We start from the raw sequence: 22,635 nt of genomic DNA, 5'->3' as shown, positions 1-22,635 counted from the left end.
GGAGCTGGCCAGCACAGTCTGAAGGGGAGTGCTCCATTTACTGGACGCGGGCTGAAAGAGTTTATTATGCTGCGGACCAAGGATGCGACGCACACAACACATCTGGGGTCATGCATATTCAGCACACCATTTCATACACCCAGCTCCATTTGCACTTTAAAGTAAAATGACTATTTGATCTGGCTGATGAAGAATACAGCAGGGATCATAGTTCTCCTGGAGAGCCGTTTTTTATGAGCTGAGATGCAAAGTGAAGTGCAAAGTAGTCTGGAGAAAGCTCTTGAAAACCAAATCTGCTTCTCACACCACTTTTCATTCTCTCTACCATTTTCCTTTTCAGAAAAGCAATGAGCATGTAATATAGGTCACGAGGATAGACTAGTCATGCGACAACTGACTACTAGTTGATAAGTGTGACAGACTAGTTTCTTCATATATTATATTTTTTCATTTTAATATATTTACAGTAAATTCTAGTTCTGCATTCTAACTGATCAATGTCTGAACTTTGCACACTGTTAGTCAATTAACCTGTTAGCTTAGCTTATAATCTTCAATCGTACATTTTTATATGCATTATGTGTTTCTGTTTGATCAGGCATTACAAACGGCAACCCCACACTTACAATTTTTTTGTAATTTTTACAGAAAAAAAAAATGCTACAGTAAAAACCTGTTAACCTTAATCATATGTTACTTTATCATACAAACTGAACATTTTAATGGGTTAACACTTCATTATATGTAATTTTGCTGAAAAATTATGTAAAAATGTATGGGTTTTGGAAGTACAATTTCTGACATGACATAACAGATTGTATTTTTTTAAATAGTTTTTCCCCATTATTATCATTATTGTACATTAGTATATTAGTGTGTTGTTATGTTTTGCATAACAATATTTTAGTCTCATGTGTGTTACCCTGATGGTATTTTGTCTGTATATGTATGTTTGTGTCTCATGTGCAGTCCATTAACAATGAACTCTGATTCATCATGTGATTTGTTTTGTGCCACCTGAATTATTATGGTGGTTATCAGTATATTTTAAGGTAAAAGGCAGATTTTGGTAGTTCAAGACTGTTATATTAATTTTAAATCACTTGAATGATGAAATCTACGGTTATAAGTCATAAAATATACAGGCAGCAATATGCCATCCTGTAATACCTGAAACACTGTAAATGTTCAGGCAACCACAGCCTCAAAAAATATAAAAAACTATTGGCTATTTTTATTTATTTATTTATTTTTTGCTTTAATTTAGTGATAAAAAAATATTTTAGTTTCAGTTTTTTTTCAGTTATACTATTTTTTTTTATTTTTTTTTTACTTAAAGAAAATATTTTTATTTCATTTTTTTTCATTGTAATTTTTAGTAATGGCAATAACCCCTGCATTCTGTTATGCAAACACATTGTAAACCTCCCCTTTGAAACGTGTTCAGAGACCAGACTATTTATCCAGGGCTTCCTTGGGCAAACTAGTTAACTAGCTGTTCAGGAAATGCATCGACTAGCTGATTTAGAAAATATGTAGTTTTGCACATATTTTACACTTTTCCCACAACTTTTTCAGTTCTGAGAGGCAGAATCATCTTGATACAGTATGCAATAAAATTGCTGATATATTCGACTGGATTTTGGCATGTTCACTATAGATAAACAATCCCTAGAGCACTTTGAATTACAAATTTTACCTCTGATTTTAGACGTTCAATCTCAATCTCCCCATCTTCTATCTGTTGTCGAAGTTGCTTAGCAACTGTTTTCTCGGTCTCCACGATTTGGAGTAGATGGAGGTACTTCTGCATGAGCGTTTCATGCTCGGTGGCCAGGTTTCTGTAGCTGCACACAGAACACACACACACACACATATAAATACAAACGCACACATACACAACCATCCACAAAGGCATTCAGGACACAAATACAAACATGAGTGCGCACACACTCCACACAATGAGGAACATCACGTTACACTAGAAATAAAGCTCATTAGCAGAGGCACAGTGTTAACACGTAACCCCATAAGCACACACTTTATCAGAGCAAACTGTGAATGCTCAAATTCAACAATTAAACAGAATTGTTGGAGCAGCGCTTATCTCAAAACAGCAAGCAAATCCAGACGCCTTCATGTTTATGCACACAGATTTAGAACCGCTGCAGGGCATCCAGAGATAAACAGCCAAAATAGTCCTCCAGTACAGACTGAGACCAGAACGCCCTCACTGCAAACACAAGACCCGCTCGTCTTCAAAATAAACTAGACCTGCTGATATGAAAGAGAGTCTTCTGAGTGTGTCTTGTTTGATATCCGCAAAACTTCTGTGTGAAGCTGTTGGGGTTTAAATGAGTTTTTTTGATACTTAATTGACCCAATGCATGAACCAAACAAGCCAAACATACAGTACCATTCAAAAGTTTAGGCTTTTTTTTTTTTTAAGTCTCTTATGTTCACTAATGGCTGCATTTATTTGATCAAAAATACTGAGAAATATAGACATTGAAATATTGAGAAATAACTATTCTGAGAAATAAAATGTTCTATTTTAATATGTTTTAAATAGCAATTTATGCCTGTGATGTCAAAACTGAATTTTCAGTGTCACATGATCCTTCAGAAATCAGTCTTATATGCTGATTTGGTGCTCAAGAAACATTTCTTATTATTTTCAATTTTATCATTTTTTATTTGTATCATTTTTTTTCAGGATTCTTTGATGAATATGTTCAAAAGAACAGCATTACAACATTAATTATTGTTAATGTTTTTGCTGTCACTTTTGATCAATTTAAAGCTGTAAAAAAATCTTACTGACCTCAAACTTTTGATAAACTTTACATAAATTAGTGAAATAAATGACAAAAGTCACTAATAATATGGATGTGTTTTGCAATTTCATATTTCTTTTTCTGTTTTTCACAAAGGCAGGGTGTGTTTTTAGTGATGGTTCATCAAAACTAAGAGTAAACGATCTGCATTAGGTTTGTGATTGAAGTTGACACAGGGAATGATGGGAAATGTAGTTGACATTTATGTGCCCTTATTTTGTAAATATGTTAATTTCTGTTGCTATATTTTCCCCTTAAATTCAATGCAAGTCATGCCTTTTCCAACAATAGCACAAATGTCTTAATGGGCCGTTTACACGACACCGTTTTCATCTAAAAACGTGTTTTGGTTGCTCATTTACACGTTACCAGCGTTTATGATCTCATGTGCATGCAGTCTATAGGCATGTAGTGGTTCTTTACAAAGTGACATCGCCAGCTACTGGCCTAATATGGCGTTTTTAGTTGTTTTTGCGGATCCGTATGAATGGGGTTACTATATGTGATTAGTGAAAAATAGTGATTCATTATTCAATTTCAGAACATTTCTATAAGAACTGCAATATATATATATCAAAATACCGCCAACCATCATTTTTATAAATCAGTTCATGCAACTAGATGAACTAGAAACCAACAAGCCCAAACCATTTTCTGATCTACTTATTTTTTTAATTAAAACTTCCACCATATAAAAAATTAAATCGATTTTTTAAACAGTTATACTGTGTGTTGTATATAAATATGCATTATCTCTCTTAACAAGGCTAACCCTTATGCCTTAACTCTCACATGAACTTAAACAAACCGAAACCATATCAAAATGCACATAAATCCTTGACTGCATAACGACTCTTTGTTATTAATGACACAACATGTTGTGCTTTGTTTGTTAGCTCCCAACAGAGAATTCAACTCAAAGTTCATTACTAAAAATAAACAATATTCCCAGCAGAACCTCTACAACATCCAAGACTGCTTAAACAAGCTTCAGGCTAATTATAGATAATGAGACATGGAATCTGTCCACTTCGCAAAAAATCCTCCTCTGTATTCATTTCCCCCATCACATTTAAGCTGTGTATGGAACAGCATAGGAAGCATAAACAAAAGCAGAGAACTCTGTCATTATGAGAAGACGGCCTTTTTCTCTCTGTAGGCAAGTTCTAGTCTGACTCAACTTATCCCTAAGCACATCCCAACATAGCAGGGAAAATCCAAGGAATAAGGAGTGATCTTACAGAAATCAGTTGTAAATACAAGTTCAGTGGATTTCTGAAATATTCACAGCGTGTGCATAATAAACATAGCGACTTAATCTCTTTTCCTTTTTGCACTGAAGTAGACAACTGAGACTATATATGATCTTAAAATCACTGAAAGAGTTTGCTCACCTGGCATGTGATATTGCTGCCACCCATTCATCGCAGTCCTTAACGTCTTCCGTACGAAGCTCCACAGCCTTCTGATTCTCATGGTTGAAGCTGACAGTGAAATAATACTGTAAAACAGACAGAACAGAAATCAACCAATCAGCTTTGAGGGATAGGTTTACAGTTAATGCCAAGTTTAGGCTTACAAAGAGGGTTAGGAGCTTCTACACCACTCTTAATCAGATCTGATTTTAGGGATAAGTTATGGGTAGGGTTAGGTTTGGGATAGGGTTAGGACTATGTTTTTGGATAGGAATGTTGTTCCAGGATCAACAAAAGATGTCGATCCAGGAACAAGCCTTACTTGGCAAAATCACTGCGACCGAATACAGAAATGTTGTGAAGACTCGTATGCTCACCAAGGCTGCGTTTCTTATTATACTTCACTACATCTATTATTATTATCAATGTTGAAAATAGTTGTGCTGCTTAATATTTTTTGTGGAAGCTGTTTTAAATTTTTTGATGAATAGAAAATTCAAAATAACAGCATTTATTGGAAATATATCTATTTATATTTATTTATCTAATAAATAGCCATGTCAAAAAAAAAAAAAATGTAAAAAATTTTTTGGATAATGCCAGGGTGATACAAAACCACCTGTTTTGTGTCAGGGTCCTTACCCAGTTTTGGGTTATTTTGCAATAATTTCTTAATAGAGTCCAGTGTTTAAACTGCATTGTGCATTTGCCAAGGAGCTGAAGACAATTGGCACAAATTAATACAAACATGACAATATACACATGACAAAACGTCTTTGTGCTGCGAACACGCTTTTTTGACAGCTTTGAATGTGGCATTTCAGTGAATCTTCCAGTATCGCAGCCCAGCATCTCAGGATGGTACAACATAAAATACAAACAAAAACTCCTTTGCATATGCAAATATGACATAGTACACCATGCATAATTTCACCAGGAACACCAGACACCTCCCTGATCTTTCGGACTGATGAGTGCGAGTGCGTGAAGAGTTCAGAGAACGCAGGATCTGCTGGGTCTGAGGGAAACTTCCCTGTGCCTGAGATAGCTCCAGCTCTCCAGAGGAATACCATAAAACACGTAAACTGGGAGCATGGCGCATTACATAACTGTATGCTACCTGTTACCTAGCAACTCCGTGCGCTAGTGGCTATGGCTCTCTGTATGTGCAACCCGTCTCTCTTCATTTCAGAAAGCCAGGCCTTAGCACTGAATCCCCAACAACCTCCATTTCTGCTGCATGGCAGACCTTCAAGACGCCTCAGCGCTGCTAAATTACATCACAGTCTTTTGTCTCATGCAGTGGAGACCCACTGGAAGCAGAAAGGTCCAAATGCACAGATCCCTGTATAATATATTTGGAAAACAGTGCTGAAAAAAAATGTATTATTCAAGAAAAATACTTGCATGGGCAAAAAAAAAAAAAAAAAAAAAGATTTCTTTTTAAAATAAATGTTGAGAAGTGCATCCCTTGGATTAGACTTTGTGTCACTTCTCATTCACAAACGAACATGTATAACATCAGTAAGCACACATTTACTCCAAGGTAAATTGATGTAGATGACAAGTATTGTAGGGACGTATGAGAGATCTCGGTTCACAGATGTTTTACTCTAAAAATGAGAGAGAGCGAAATCTATCACAAAAAAATTCACTGTTCATCAATTCATTTCTGTGTGACGTTCTGTAAAGCTCGACTCAGCGAACAACAATAACTAAGGTGGAGTTCAGCAAACAGTCAGTTGTGCTTGATCTTGGGTGAATTAGGGATTGATCACATTGAACCACAAGTTTTCTGCACAAAAGCAGTGATTAATGGGTCTGATCTTTTAGACATGTCATATTGTTAGATATACGACATACTGTAATGTTGTATAATTCTCATGGTTGAAGTACGTTGTTTCTTTTACCATTTCCTTTCCATGAGCAAGGTCAAGACTCAAAGCTGGCTTAATCCTTTCAATTTATAGATGAGTCATGTATATTTACTTACCTAACTGTTTTTGAGAGCGCACAGCACACACACACACACACACACACACACACACAAACGATAAAGCTAACTTTTTTTGGGAGATCAACCAAGTGCTTTAAAACCACAATATGGGACACAAATAAATAAATAAAAAATGCTTGCAAAACTCATTAATGACAGAATAAACCGGCAATATCGAACCAAATGTGCTGCAACTTCCAAGCCTACAAATCAGAAAACAGTGACTATTACTAAGTCAGATAATGGAGGATTGGGTGCTTCAAATAAAGGATATGACATTCAAAAATGATCACTGTTAGCTTTAAGTCTGCGTAAATGAAACAAAGGAATTGTAAATAAAACACATTATGAAAGTTGCCGTATAATGAATGAGTTCAGACAGGTTGTTTCAGATTCTTTCATCAGACAACCATATCTCCCTTTTTGATGCAACCTGTTACTTGCCTGTCACGTCAGCCTTCGCTAAATGAAGTGAACCCTGGTTGTGGGAAAGAAAATGGCTTTTAAAAGAATAAAAGTGTACCGATACTGTTACAAGTCAAATTCATAACGCACAGCTTTAGCAAGGTGTATGCCGTTAAATTTTTTTTGCATCATTCTTCATGTTCCCATTCCTCTGCAAAGAACAAACTATATTATGTCTGTCTTGAGCACTAATGCAAGTGCAATCTGCAAGGAGACCAAAATAGCAAGCATCAGTAAGTCTGCATGCACTCGCTCATTCTGTTGAGCTGCAGAAATGCAACTGTTCCCCAAAGAGAGATGAGTGTTTTGCTATAAATGGGCCCTGACCCCTCAGAGGTACTGAACAGAACAAATTTAGCCCAAACAGCGTTAGCATTAATGAAGGAGGCGCAATGCACTGCTACATGCTCCCGCAACACACACACACACACACACACCATCCCTCCAACCACTCTTTTTCTCATGCAAATAGGAGTTGCCATAGGAACCATGGGCTCAAATGCAGATATATTAAAGAAGGGCCTATAAATGAATGGTAGAGCAGTGATTGCTATGTAAATACAATGACAATGAAAGAAAAGGTAGCAGGATGGTTTTCAATAAAACGCAAATTTGTGATGAGCACGCCAGTACGCAGATTGCCCAGAAACCCTTTGTGCTGAGTAAGTGCTTTTTCAGATTAGAGAATAGCCATGAACACTGCAATCTAAAAATAAAAAATAAAAAAACACACACACACACACACAAAACAAAACTAATTTAATTGGAAATTAAATTTAAATGTCCAAGCAAAGATGTGGAGACTGGTCTGTACACAAATTATAATCTGTACATCCCAGACTGAATTGGGCTGATTTTTCCCCTAAAAAAGCGAGTAAATTTACACCTGCACACCTGTGTATTGCCAAACTCTAGATTTCTTAGAGCGTCCCACTTTTTGCTCCTGTTTCTGTGAGTTGGCACACCTGGAGAAGTAGAGGGAAAGTATAAAGCTAAATATGAATATGGAACAAATACTACATTACGATTATAAGAGGTTACAAGAACCTCATTAGGTCTACAGACGTTAGATCTGATCTAATGAAGGTAATAATCAGGAACTAAAAGAACATCTGATCCTGATGTAGGGATTTAACTACACAAGGGACTCAATGATTGAAGAAGTCACCAAAAAGAAGCCAAAATAAAGAGATAAATAAATTAAAAATATGGATGAATCATTCACAATAAGATCAATAACATGCATTTAGAAAATAGAATGGGTGAATTTTAAACCAAAATAATGACCTTTGATTAATGTTTTTATTATCTAAAATTATTGCTATGTGTTCATTAAAGGGGTTTCAATAAAACTTGTCTGCCTATACAGAAGAAAGGGGAAAAACTTTTTTTGAAATCGGTGCTACCTGAATAGAGAAAACAGAGAAAAAAAGGTGGTTGTTTTTCCTTTTGCCAAATACTTAGAAAAACTTCAACACCCACAATGCACTGGGCATGTTGCCGTCCAAGACCACTCCCACCAGTCTACTATGGATACGCTCACCAGAGTCAAATACCACCTTGCTTTAGTAGGAAATACTTCTTAGGAAACTTTTAGTCATAATGCTGTTGACTTGTATTGTTCCCGGTTGCAAGAATTCGAAAAGTAAAGGCCCTTGCACACTGAGTCCGAAATTCGCGTCCGAAATTTTTGCACTTTAAAAAATAAATACGACCTCACGTTACGTCAATCACACTTGCACGCTGCCTCCGAAACTTTCGTCCGTCAAAAAAAAAATCGGATCGGGTTCGAATTTCTGCGTTTTCCGCATCCGTAACAAGCATTTGAATGGTGTTTTGACAATTTAGAGCCACAGAATGACGGATACGAAAAAACGCATCCGAAAATTTCGGATTCAGTGTGCAAGGACCTTAAACGTTTAGCGGTAGTGAGTTACTTTCAGTTTCCAGTGAAGGATCCAGCGCATTGTAGGCAGTGGATAAAGGCTGCAAAGAATCGAAAATACGGAGAGAATGCAGTGAAAGAAAATCTGGAAAACGTCTGTGTTTGTAGTCAACATTTCAAACTGGATGACTACGAACTGTGTCTGTGTCGAACCTACACTTACAATAACTGTTCTGCAATGGCATAATTGCAATGGCAAGTTTATATTCCGCATTTGCGGTAAAAAGTCAGAATTGTGAGATAAAAAGTCCATTTTTTATTCTGTGGCTGAAACAAGCTGCATCAAAAGTGTGACTTTCGCTGACAAATAAATGTCAATTTCTCAGTTCAGGTAACACAGAGAACGAGTAAACATTGTTCATTTACATATACTACCGAAATATAAAGTTTATAGAAAGTATCTATATTGACTGCTCTGCTCAAGGCAAGTATTAGAAAAATGGCAGGTAACGTACATTTATGCATTTTGAGTGAAAACACAAAGCTTGCCAGGGTAAATTATTCATGCAAATGACTTACACTGAACGAGGTTACAGTTTGCATGCCTAAAATAAAGGGTGAAGCGTGCATGAAGTCTAACATCGAGTCGTTGATTGTGAGGTAACGTCGCTCTCACTACGCTCTGTTCTTCAGAGGATGACAGACATGCACAGCATCAAACTCCATGCCGCATCCTGCTTTGTCAGCACAGGGACAGCTGTTCACAGGAAGGTCCAAGACTCACGTTGAATTGCGGTCCTTACACACACACACATATAAGCACTGTGACTGCAGTCTTAAGACACAGATAGGCAGGTTTAACCAAGGTAAAACATCTTCAGCTATGTGAATCTCCACCACTGGCTCGTAGTCAAAAGACGTGCTTGTAAAACAAGGAAGAACTGATGCAGTTTTTTAGAGATTTTGTTTCATGAACAACTATTCTAAATAGTGTATGCTTCAGATTGCCATATGGCTGCATTGATTAAGTCGCTGTCGCATCAGGTTGCTGAATATTAAAGGTGCACAGAGTTTTTGTTTTTCACTGGCTCTTATACTGACACCTATAGGTTTAATCTGCTTTCAATCTTTTACGTTTTGCACACATCTATAAAGTCCACATTCTTGGACTCCATCCCACCAAATTGTATGCATTGTTGAGGGGTTTGTGCTGGTGCACCGTATGTCGTATCTCTCTCCCTGTTCAATGCAGTGCGGCTATGTCTTAGACGTAGACATTTGGTGGTGTGTCGGCCATGGCCACCACTTGACGTCCTGCCGTTTGTCCTCGCTTTGTGTAGCTGCAGGTCATCACTTCAGCACAGACCGCTTGAGAGGACATTTTATTTTTCCACTCATACGGATTATTTTTGGACTGTCTGGTGGAACACACATGCTGATCCATACCATACTTTTATGTTTATAATTTGTAAACATTGTAAAAGGGGTTTATAAAGTAAAATGATTATTACTGATATTATCATTGTTATTATTAGTAACCAGGTCCAAAAAATTTCAATAAAGTTCAGGAAGTAAAAATCCCATTCATTTTTCCACAGGGGAATTGATTTTTAATGATAACTTACAAAGCTTTAAATAAAGACATGTGAGTTCTGAGGTTTTTAATCAAAGATAACTGCTTTTGTTGACGCAATTAGCCCATTATTTAATTTTTTTTTTTATAATCACGTTGAACAGTTAATTCTTGGTGGAAAAACTATTAACCCATGATTCTGCAAATAAATCTCAACCAATCAGAGAATCGTGACAAGCATAACGGAGTCGATCTCCCTACGCTCTCAAACTACAAAATTCATAGTCATTTATATGAAGCATTTATATTCATCCATTGTTTTTTAATTCATGTCATTCTAAATGCTTAATGGGACTGTAGTTCTTTCTTACGGTGGCCGAGAGAGCTCAACACGCTGCAACTGTAGAAAACACGTGCAAACAGAAAAAACACCAGCAAAATAAGAAAACATCTTCATCAGTTTGACAACATGTGCTGCAAATACTCACTTCACGAGTTCACACTTACATTAAATAGAGTAAATGTTATGCGTATTTGGCGTGCCGTGCTGTCCGGGATTTTGGCCCGAACCCAGAGTACTCCCCTCTGGTTGTGATAGGAATAGTTAGAACTAGAACTAGAAGTGAGGAGACGGTGTGGTGAAGGGATGCTGATAAACTGTCAATGAAGTCTGCTGTATATAAACCTCTTATCTTGTTAATGGGGTTAATTAACTGAATGCGCTCCTCTTGTGTTAATTAGGTTAATTATCTGAACGTGCTCCTCCCGAACTTTGTTAATAAAACATCATAATGCAATCAAATACAGAAACGAGCTGCAAAAACTCACGACGCAACCAAATACAGAAACACACTGCAAATACTCACAACACAACCAAATACAGAAACACACTGCAAATACTCACAACACAACCAAATACAGAAACACACTGTAAAAACTCACGACGCAACCAAATACAGAAACACACTGCAAATACTCACAACACAACCAAATACAGAAACACACTGCAAATACTCACAACACAACCAAATACAGAAACACACTGCAAATACTCACAACACAACCAAATACAGAAACGTGTTGCAAATACTCATGACGCAACCAAACACAGAAACACACTGCAAATACTCACGACGCAACCAAATACAGAAACGTGTTGCAAATACTCATGACGCAACCAAATACAGAAACACACTGCAAATACTCACAACACAACCAAATACAGAAACACACTGCAAATACTCACAACACAACCAAATACAGAAACACACTGCAAATACTCACAACACAACCAAATACAGAAACACACTGTAAAAACTCACGACGCAACCAAATACAGAAACACACTGCAAATACTCACAACACAACCAAATACAGAAACACACTGCAAATACTCACAACACAACCAAATACAGAAACACACTGCAAATACTCACAACACAACCAAATACAGAAACACACTGCAAATACTCACAACACAACCAAATACAGAAACGTGTTGCAAATACTCATGACGCAACCAAACACAGAAACACACTGCAAATACTCACGACGCAACCAAATACAGAAACGTGTTGCAAATACTCATGACGCAACCAAATACAGAAACACACTGCAAATACTCACAACACAACCAAATACAGAAACGTGTTGCAAATACTCATGACGCAACCAAATACAGAAACACACTGCAAATACTCACAACACAACCAAATACAGAAACACACTGCAAATACTCAAAACGCAACCAAATATAGAACGTGCTGCAAATACTCACAACACAAGCAAATACAGAAACATGCTGCAAACAGTATGAACCACAATGAAAATGTTTCATGGGGACCCCAAAAAGTGACAAACCTGGCTAGGAAAAGCTTATTGTTTAATGTCTACTTGTCAGTGGCGTTGTCGATGACCTGAAAGGTGAGTTTTTGTTTATTTTAACATCCTGATATGATTCCTTTGCCTTTTTATTTATTAGCCTAAGTAATCTGCCGAAATACACAATTAACTGTGAAACGTTATGTAAGCTGGGACCTTAATAACTGACTTAAATAACATTTAAGGTTATTGAAAATACATTTTATTGCCTAATTAATGGTTAAAACCAGGTAAAAATAAATGCTATTTGCAGAGCGTTTCTGTATTTGGTTGCATTGTGAGTATTTGTAGTACATGTGTTGTCAAACTGGTGTTTTTTCTATTTGCATGTGTTTTCTTCAGTTGCAGCATGTTGAGCTCTCTCGGCCCCTGTACTTTCCCACATTAACTACGCAGTCTTGTACTGGTGTCTTTTTGTCCAATTGTCAAACATTTCTTGATTCAAATTAAAGTTTGTATTGTGATTCACCTTGTAGCTGGCTGGTATGGTTCATGGCTTTTTACAAAAACATTTTTCAACCCCAAAGGAGAAAATACTTGCTGAACCAAGGCATCTAAAAAAAAGTGATTGGGCACTGTTGAACTTTATTTCATGACACTGCTGGTCATGTGATCTCAACATGGGGCGCTCCATTAAAGACCAACCATGTAGAATAGTTTCCACGTAGAATAAAGCCGCTTTTCTCATGTTAGCCATGACACATATCATTTTAATCCTATTTGTCAAAAGTATAATTCATTTATTTACCGAGCTATCACACTTGAACAAGTAAAAAAATGTGGAGTGCACATTTAAGTTTGGCTACCTAGGAGCATATGTAAAAATGTTGATACCTAATCACTCTGAAATCAAACAAAGATGGCACAAAACATTATCGTTTCAATGATAACTAGGCCACATTAAATGGCCTACTTTAACATGTCTGACATATTTGAAGGAATCACTGGGTTTATCCTAATCAGCAGCGTCTCTGTAATGGTTGGATCATAATAACACGAACAAAGAACATAAAAATGCTGCATACATAACACCTTTCCAGACGCCCAAACAGTGTCTTGTGAACATAAAGTTCAGTTTTGGAAGCGATTTGTTATTAAACACGTTGTGAAGACGCAGTTGCCAAGGTAGGATGCTATTAATATCAGCGCGGGAATTAAATCAATACGTCAAACAGACTGCGATTCTACGCCAGTTTTCCGCATGATGGCGACTCTGAGGTTTTTAAAGTGCTTCTCTAGCGTCATTTTCTCTCTGGTGTGAAGTAGAGAGCGGAACAGGCAAAACTTAAATGTCTCTGAGGAGAAACGCTGAAAAATAAGATCAGTTTTTCCTGGAAAGCTAAACGGATATTAAACGATTAAAGACACTGAACGTCGGTAAACTGTTGACTACCGTTAGCGTGATACTGACAATTAAGTTTAGCTACTGCATACAGTAAACCGATGTAATAGGCCTACTTAAAATACTTCTGTCATTTCCTCTCCTTATGTTATGTCTTAAGTGAAAGACAAAGAGAAATGCAAGGCATAATGTTACGGACTCGGTCACCATTCGGTTTTATTTTCTCGTTTTCCATGCAATGAAAGTGAGTGGTGACTGAAGCTGTCGTTTCATTTTGAGTTTCACTAACGAAAGAAAGTCATGTTTGAAACACTGAGGGTCAGTAAATGATGACAGCATTTTTGCTGCTTGGACCAGGCCTTTAAATGACTAAGAAGTAAATCATAAAATATTTGTTGGCTAATTAATTTAGCCTATAATTTATGTAATCACAAAAAATCTAGCACTCTAAAAATGATGGGTTGTTTCAACCCATGTTTGGGTCACATATGGACAAACCCAACCGTTGGGTTTGAAAAATGTAAAACAACGGTTGGGTTTGTCCATATGTGACCCAAGAGTGAGTATATCAATAATCATACGGATATTATGTAACTGTAACGTAACGTGATGTCGCTCAAAAGATGCTCATTTCCAAAGAAAAGTAGACATGACAGAGAAACCCTACTTGAAAAAAGTATACGAAATATCAGATGAAAAAATGAATAATCTCCGAGCACTGAGCAAGGCAGTAGATGCTGCCTGGTGGTAACATTGTTGGTTGTCTCGAGCGCATGCTCATCATTTTTACGCATAAAACAAACCCCCAGTCGCTGCTGGCTGGGAACAGAAAATACCCATTTTTAGTTGCCCTGCCCCAAAAGTAACTCTATTCTAACGGTCTTTATCAGCATTACAGAAGTATGCACAAAAGTTGTCATTCCGTACCTGTTTTTCTAAGCACTCCTTGGCTGATAGTGAAGGTTTGGGTGAGGGCGCCCTGTCACACACACATCCCTCCAACAGGTATAATCCCGAAGGTCGCGAGCTGGACTCGCTTTCAAAATAAAAAAGCATATTTTGCAACAGAGCAAACCACTTGGTGTGCCATTTTGTGTTGTCTGAGCTCTTTTTGCTTAAACAGCCTCGCCTCGTGCCATCTTTCTTTGCCAAAAGACCCAGGTAGGTGACATGACCATCATTAAGTCGAATTCCCTTCTGCATTTTTGTGTAGAAGATGCTGGTTTTGGGGCGGGGGGGTGGGACGGCTGGTTTCGATCCTTACATCTTCTTAGCACGAGATCCCCGAGCAGACGGGCACTTTCTGGATTAGAAACGAAGCCTGGCACGTTCTGCCCATCCACTGCAATCACCGCCTTGGCATGAAGTACGGAAGAAGCGCAGAGAAAAACGAAGAATGCCAAAGTCTACCATCGTAATGTTGTCGACTGTGTTCAAGCTATGGGAAAAAGATACACAATGCCTCCCGTAAGCTCTTCTGTGACTCGGGGAGCGGAGAGAAGTAGGCTTCAGTGTATGCGAGTGATGGTTTGTCGCGTTCTCACGTGAAATTCTCTATAAACCAGTGCGCGCGCTCACTGCTGAATGAGGCAGTGGCGTCACGTGATCTGGTTTCAGAACCTCGGACAGAGCGACAAACACACTTTTACAGTCACTTGAGTTCATTTTAGATCTGTTGCTGCACAGATGATGACGGCTGCATTTCGTCCGATTCAAGCGACGAACCAGTAGTGTTATTAATATTGGCATAGTTAGACTTACGTGCAATGTTTACACTAAACGTAATACATGCATCTGAAGTGGCATCTATATAGGCTTCCACAAACGGTGAATTTCACTGTAACAGAGAGACGGCATACTGTAGTTATTACTATGTCAGAAATTGTATATGACATATGACGCTATAAAAAGCAACAAGTTAATTTAGGCTGTGCTAAATTGTGAATATTATGGTCACTGCTAAGGGCACTGCAGAGAAACCTAACCATAATACATTTACATAAGAGTGCCGTATTGCCTACATAAAAAAAATAAATAAAAAATAAGTACAAATTCTAATACTAAATTTAGCATTAAAACGTTATTTAAATAAGTAAAAAATAACAGAAGCATGCACTGGAACTCCGTTTTATACTTGTTTTAAATATGATACTATAAATAAAAAATAAAAAAATAAAAAAAGATAAATAAAAAATGAAATTGCATATGATAAGTTTAAAGGGATAGTTCACACAAAAATGAGAACACTGTCATTCATTTTTCACCCTCATGTCGTTCCAAACCTGTAAGACTTTTGTTCATCTTCGGAACACAAATTAAGATGTTTTTGATGAAATCTGAGAGCTTTCTGTCTCTCCATTGACAGCTACGCAACTACTACTTTATGCTTCAAAAAGTTCATAAAGAGATCGTAAAACTAATCCATATGAATTGAGCGGTTTAGTCCAAATTTTCTAAAGAGACTCGTCACTTTATATGATGCACAGATTTAATTTAGTATTTTATTCAAATATAAACTTTGATCAGTGAACATAAACAGAAGCTCGACCGAACCTGCTTGACACACGCGAATGAACCTCATTGGTTCTTGCGGAAGCTCAAACGTGCAGCGTAACACGAGAATGAACCTCATTGGTTCTTGCGGAAGCTCGAATGTGATGCGTAACACGAGAATGAACCTCATTGGTTCTCACATGTCAAGCAAACATACTTGAGCTTCTGTTTACCACAGCTGATGTGTGAGTTGATCAATGTTTATATTGTTAAATATTAAATCTGTTCATCATATAAAGCGATCGAGTCTCTTCAGAAAAGTTCAGAATTAGTTTTACGGTCGCTTTATGAACTTTTTGAAGCGTCAAAGTGGTAGTTGCGTAGCTGTCAATGGAGGGACAGAAATCTCTCATATTTCATCAAAAAGATCTTCATTTGTGTTCCGAAGATGAACGAAAGTCTTACGGTTTGGTGAGTAATTAATAACAGAATTTTAATTTTTGGGTGAACAATCCCTTTAAAGTGACTCTGACGTGCATTTTATCTACACAGAAGCAAAGAGCTGCCTTTAATGCTATGGGCTGAGGAGTGTCAGAGACGGATATCTTAAAATATCCATTTAACTTGTCTATTGAAAAATGCCTGTTGATTATCAAATTGCTCCTATAGTCAAAAGTCTTTTTCTTAAGGAACATGAATAGAAAGTTTTCGAGCATTATTTCCAATGGCATTATCATTTAAGCTCACTAATCAAGCTCAGTACACCTTCCTTAAGGTAGCTATAAATTATTTCATGGATTGTCCGACCAATGCATTTATCTGTAATCAATTGTGTGAATGATAATTAGTGGTCGATTGCTAGTAAATCAAGCAGGGCTTTTCATTTGCTCAGTTAATCAAAGGAGCATTTGCAATGAGCGTTCCTTCCTGCCGCCCTGCAGGAAAGTTGTTTTGCATCTCTCAGGGTTGTTGCACTTTCAGTGCACCCTACCAGGACTTCCAAGAAAAACATTTGTCTTTGAAGCTTCTTTTAAAATACTTCTTTCTGTATTGCTCGCGGAAGGGCTTAATGTCTTCAAACCTTGCATTGACGACAGTTGTAATCAGCTGTTTGTGCTCAAGCCCAGCAGCTCCTTGAACATCTCTGTCATTTCCTCTTCTTTATGTCCAGTAATTGTTGAGACCATGCCTGTGATTCATCATAAACAGAAAGAAAAATTCTACCAAGGACATGTTCATAATTCCTCCATTCATCCCTTTCCTGTAGAGATATGACTCCTGACTTCCTACAGGTGATGTCAGTGATTTCGACGAATAATAGGTGAAATAGGTGAGAGAATCACTTTTTTGTTGTTGTTGCCAATCTCACTTTCAGGTTTGGTATTTTGGACACAGTGTGTGTGGTTGAAGTTAGTAAACTGGCTCAAGTTAACAAAACATTTAAATTTACTTACAGCACCTAAAGTTGGCATGACATGGAACCTGATCTATTTTCTAAATGCATCTTATTGATCTTATCCAATCATTTAGTTCATTTTCAAGCCCAGTCCCTTTCTTAAAATCGCACGCAAGCTCGCATTCAGATTTCTGATAATCTGTTTCACTTGTCACAAGAGTGCTGCAGTGATGATGTATTTTTGTAGGCCATCCCGGAAGTTAGGAAAACCTAACAGGAATTTTCAATTGGCTTTTGGATTATTTCTGAAAATAAAGCACTGCACGTGACCAACAAAAGTTTATGATTCTTAAATGTTTTGTCCATCAAGATAATTTTCACAAATGAACAACTTTTATGAATTCTGAAGCCTAAATGCAATAGTTAAAGTAAAAAGCTAAATGTAGGCAATAAACAAACTTCAATGTCACCAGCATTAACCACTGAAATGATTTAAAACACGATTTTAACATTTAACCAAAAAAAAAAAAAATCATTGGCTTCAGGACGATGCACTAAAAGTGCTAAAATGCTAGCTAATTTTTTGAGTTTTAGCCTACAAAAATACGGCATCCCTACAGCACTTTATACGGACAAAAAGATCTGTCACTTCTTCTGTTAAATTGCGATTTCAATCAAATGTGAAAATTCTGTAATTATTTACTCACCCTCACACTGTTAGTTTCTGGCACACAAAACAAGACATTCTGGAAGATTTATTTATGTAGTTCTTGCCATAAAAAGAGATTACAGTAGATACTACTCACACTAGTCACTATTACATGGAAAAGAGCTGCGTATAGATTCTTCAAATTCATCCTTTGTGTTCCACTGAAAGTAGAAAAATCATACAAATTTGGAAATACAATAAGTCCAAAACTGTGATTCTCCATCTGCATGGTTTATCTTGTGTAGAAATATTCTCCATTCTAAATAAAGCTCTGAAATATAGACAAATTAATCGATAGGGGTTATTTAATTCCAATCATAAAGTTTCAAAATGTAATTGACAGATAGGAATTTCCTTGCTGTTTGTCTGCTGAGAATTGGTGTTGGATAAAGAAGGTAAAGGTCAGTGGACACTGGATCGAATTCAGGAGAGAACTCCAGACGCTGTGACGGACCGTGTTCCAGGTCATCCTTACCGCATCCACCCCCCCCCTCCCCCCGGCTCACTGACCTCACCATTTTCATGGGAATCAATTGAGGAACAAATTATCTAGTCTCGTCAGGACCTGTGACGTGCCGTCGGGTGACGCTCCTCTTTGTCTCAGCGTTAATGTGGCTGAACAATAAAACATGTTCTAGCACACAGGCAATATGCTCCTTAAGCACCCAATTTGTTTAAAAGGCACAGGCTTTAATCTGGCATTGTCAGTCTGCTGGCTACTTCACGGACAAGATTAATTTATGACTTTCTCCTTGTTATCTGCTCTCCCTCAGTAGCACACAGTCATAAATCCTCACGGCCCACTGTGACACCTTTTAAAACAAATAAAAGACACGTCCTTCGATCAAATATTTAATGTGGAATTAACATTAGCATGCATTACTAATTGGTTACGTTAACAAAACTGCTGACAATAAAAGCTGGTATCATTTTCATATCTCTGTGTATGGTTTTAAATAGTTGTCACTGTCACTGATGATTGCCACCTGCTCACGTCATACATTTGCATAGATGCACATCATGCAAGGAGAGAGATAACACTGAGTACTGTCCATCAGTACTTGTATGTGGATTGGAGGGTGCTTGAGTTTCAAAAGCTCTGCTCTTTTCATGCGTGCATTTATGCGTTTCATCAGGATCTTCTCTTTTTTTGGTATCGATGAAGCGAGTAAATGCAACAGTTTTGTCTGCGGCAATCTGAATCAGCATTCTCTGGAAGCAACAGCAACTGCTGACCGTGTGGCTCAGAGACAGAAAAATCATGTTAAATCTCCTCTAGGTATCCTTGTCTTCCTATTTTTCCCAACACATCCCCACCACAGCACATTTTACATGGATGAGAGATGGCACATCATTTACAAAAGAGATGGCAAAATTTTCAAACATCTCACATAACTAGATCTTTTGAAGGGGGGGGGGGGGGATCTTATGCTTCATGTTAAAGGAGAAGTGTGTCTTTTCGGTGTCACTGTCAACAGTATATTGACTGTTTTCAGACAGGTATCCTGAACACTCCCTTCAACTGCCATTGGCCAATCAGACAGATATCCCCCCGCCCCAAAGCAAACAGTCAAAAATAATTGTTTTTAACTTTTTTCAGGGAAAATCAATATGATCGTCACTGCAGACTCAGCTAGAGAAAATATTTAACATATATATAAAAATGTATATGTCAAACCAAAAATTATTCAGACACCAGATATAATTTTTCATATTTTTTTCCTAGTGGGTGCAGGACGCTATAATTCATTTATGTAAGTGAGGATAGCAAAATTAAGTAAACTGTGACATATTGTACCCAAAAACTCTTCATACAGTGGACTACCAGTAAAAGTAAAAGTGTTTTTTTCTTTAATTGCTAACGCGACCTTTTATACACCACAGACTGAACAAAATTAAGCATTGCTTTATTGGTTGACCTAAATTTGTATTATCTAATTGTGTACTTAAATTTTACAGCTGACAGATATTCAACCTAATTCATTTGAGAGACTAACAGAAGGATGGCCAAAACCAGTGAAATATAGAGAATAAACTTTCTGAATACATAATTATGTAAAGGTGTCTGAATACATTTTGGTTTGACTGTATATGTATATATAAATATATAAAATCTGTCATCCTCTACTCGTCCTCATGTCATTCAAAACCTGTATGACTACCAAAAAAAAAAAAAAAAAAAAATTATTTTGAAGAATGTTGAACTGTTTTTGTCCTTACAATGAAAGTTAGAGGGTCAACAAAACTTGTTTGTGCTTTGCAGAAGAAATAAATTCACAGATCTTTGCAACAACATGAAGGTGAGTAAATGATATTGGAATTTTCTGAAGTTTCATTGGGAAAAACTGCAAGTGTTTGAAACCGGCTATGTTTTAAAAGTCTAAAATGTATAAAACTTTCACCTTAGTTTATTGAAAGATTCCTAATGATCGTTAAAATGAACATGGCTGAAGATATTGTGTCCCCTCCACCACCCTTTGCGCTGTGTTGGAGACGGGTCTACCCCTAATTGCATGATCCACTAGGCCTCTAATTCACCGTGCTCCTCTTAGACGACATTTACTAATTACTCCCTCCTTTTTTTAGCAGCAGCTCCCTCGCTCTTATCAAGCCTTCCCTTGTTTCTCATTGTCTGCTCGCTGTGCATGCTCACGGGAGCCGAAGACGCTGCCATGGGCTCCACCTATCAGAGACGAAGGAGCATGTGCTCTTTCGTCAAAGCCGCTAGAAATACGTCACACTTGTACCTTAGCTGTTGATCAGTTTGTACTAGAGAAATGAACACGGTTCTCAGTATGCTGCGTGTTGAGGGGCATCCTGCAGTGTCATGGCTTGATCCGTCTCAGTTTGGTTCTTATGTTTAATTATATTTTTTTTGTAAAATGAAAATTCCGTCATCATTTACTCACCCTCATGTAGTTCCAAACCTGTGTGACTTTCTTTCTTTGTAGAACATAAAAGAAGATATTTTGAGGCAAAACAAACATAAAACAGATTTGGAACGACGAGTAAGAAGATTTTTTGGGCGAACTGTCCCAAACTATACTTGATTTATTGAAACAAAAAGTGACTCAGATCACAAAAAAAGCCTAAATTAATGTTGTATTGGGGAGAACATCTTTTATGTTGTTTTTGAGTCCTCAAAGTGGTTTCATTGGCTGAAAGACTTTTAATGTATTTGCCTGTGTGACGTCACAAATCCCACAATATCCAAACGAACTGTTTTTGGAGACTGATTAAAGTCCCCATGAAATAAAAATGGACGTTTATTTGGCTTTTAGTATGAATATGTTAGCCTTAAGGTTATCTATAAGCTGGTGTGCTCCAAAACAATGACAAAATTCCCATTTTGAAGATATAAATCTCTCACTTCCACTAATATGGTCAATGATTTCGATGACATCACTTTGCACTTCAGCTTTTCATCAGATTTTCTGTCCAATCAAATGCTCTCTAGAATCTGAAGCGTCCTGCCCCCTACATTATAAATAGACGCTGAAGCTGCGGCTAAAATCGGTCAATTTTTTACACAATTACTATTTTCTACATGGTGAACAGCACAGTGCACTATATACGGGATAGGGAACGATTCAGACAGTGTGCTTTCCATTGCGGCAAATGAATTCTGGTTTCACGTTAGTATCACGCGAACCGCCCAAGCGCCACACAGTCCGCTCCAGTCCAGAGACACGATAGCAAATCGTATCAGACTTTTGAAATCTGCACCGAATGCTACATTTTAAAGCGATATGGAGGAGATTAGGAGGAGAAACGATTAGAGATTAGGAAGAAACTGCCGCTTTACAGAGTTCAACAGCTCTGCCCGAGATGTAATATAAACTAAATGCTACTGGCTATTTTCAAAAAGGGGAGGAGCTGTTTGATATGTCCCGCCCTGTCTTCCTGTTTCAGTGGAAACTCAGTCAACACATTGAATAATGCTGTGCAGTATGTATTATTCACAGCTAGTGGTTGAAATGGGTACTGCAGTCCAAATTCAAAATATTTGTGAGCTCGCGCAGGTTGCCAGATTGAGCACACACAACAGAAGCGAGCGCAACTGACAATGGAAGACGAGGAGACTTACAACTTAAGTCTCTTAAGACTTGTTGTAACTTACAACTTACAACATCTAAGTTGATGAGTTGATTAATCCACATATTAATATGCTCCCATTCATAGAGATTTTTAGATGGATGCCGAGGCTTTTTAGGTCGGGTAGAATCTGTGATCTCTGCCCCAGTTCATTTGCTGGCTTCCATGGCTGCAATACGCTGTGTTTTTCTGCCAACTGGTAACCCAGGGTGTCGAAATACTATTGGGTAAATTGGACCAAAACAAAAACAGATATTCTGGCATGGAATAACTTTTCAAAGTAAAATAACTGGCTGTAGGATTGTTTTCCAGAGAAACGAGTATGAGAACATGAATATCTGCAAACATATTGTGGTATTTTTATGTAATACAATAATGTGAATTACATACAGCACATTTAAATAAATGCTTTGTTAATAAGCTAAGACGTTTTAAGCTATGAAACTTGCAGGATGTTTTAATGGTACAAAGACCTACAAATTACAAGTACAAAGAAGGCAAATTTTATTTCTCATGTCATGACCCCTTTAAATTATCAAAAGTAATAT

The 22,635-nt window shown here is 37.4% G+C and overlaps 1 protein-coding gene across 1 annotated transcript in view; it reads right to left on the bottom strand.

Annotated features, from left to right (window-relative positions):
- Nucleotides 1-14,967, bottom strand: part of rasgrf1 (Ras protein specific guanine nucleotide releasing factor 1) — a 43,375-nt gene extending 28,408 nt beyond the window's left edge. The window contains exons 1-3 of the mRNA XM_082182463.1: nucleotides 14,322-14,967; nucleotides 4,232-4,338; nucleotides 1,700-1,847 (exon numbers count right to left, since the gene is read on the bottom strand). Coding sequence (XP_082038589.1) covers nucleotides 1,700-1,847; nucleotides 4,232-4,338; nucleotides 14,322-14,597 — 531 coding nt within the window. The 5' untranslated portion in view covers nucleotides 14,598-14,967. The remainder of the gene's footprint in view (nucleotides 1-1,699; nucleotides 1,848-4,231; nucleotides 4,339-14,321) is intronic.
- Nucleotides 14,968-22,635: the final 7,668 nt, after the last annotated feature.

The sequence above is a fragment of the Leuciscus leuciscus genome, assembly GCF_965113295.1.
Source record: "Leuciscus leuciscus genome assembly, chromosome: 10".
NCBI classification, from domain to species: domain Eukaryota; kingdom Metazoa; phylum Chordata; class Actinopteri; order Cypriniformes; family Leuciscidae; genus Leuciscus; species Leuciscus leuciscus.
The sequence above is the reverse complement of the archived record's forward strand: the minus strand, read 5'-3'. Positions and strand labels throughout refer to the sequence as shown.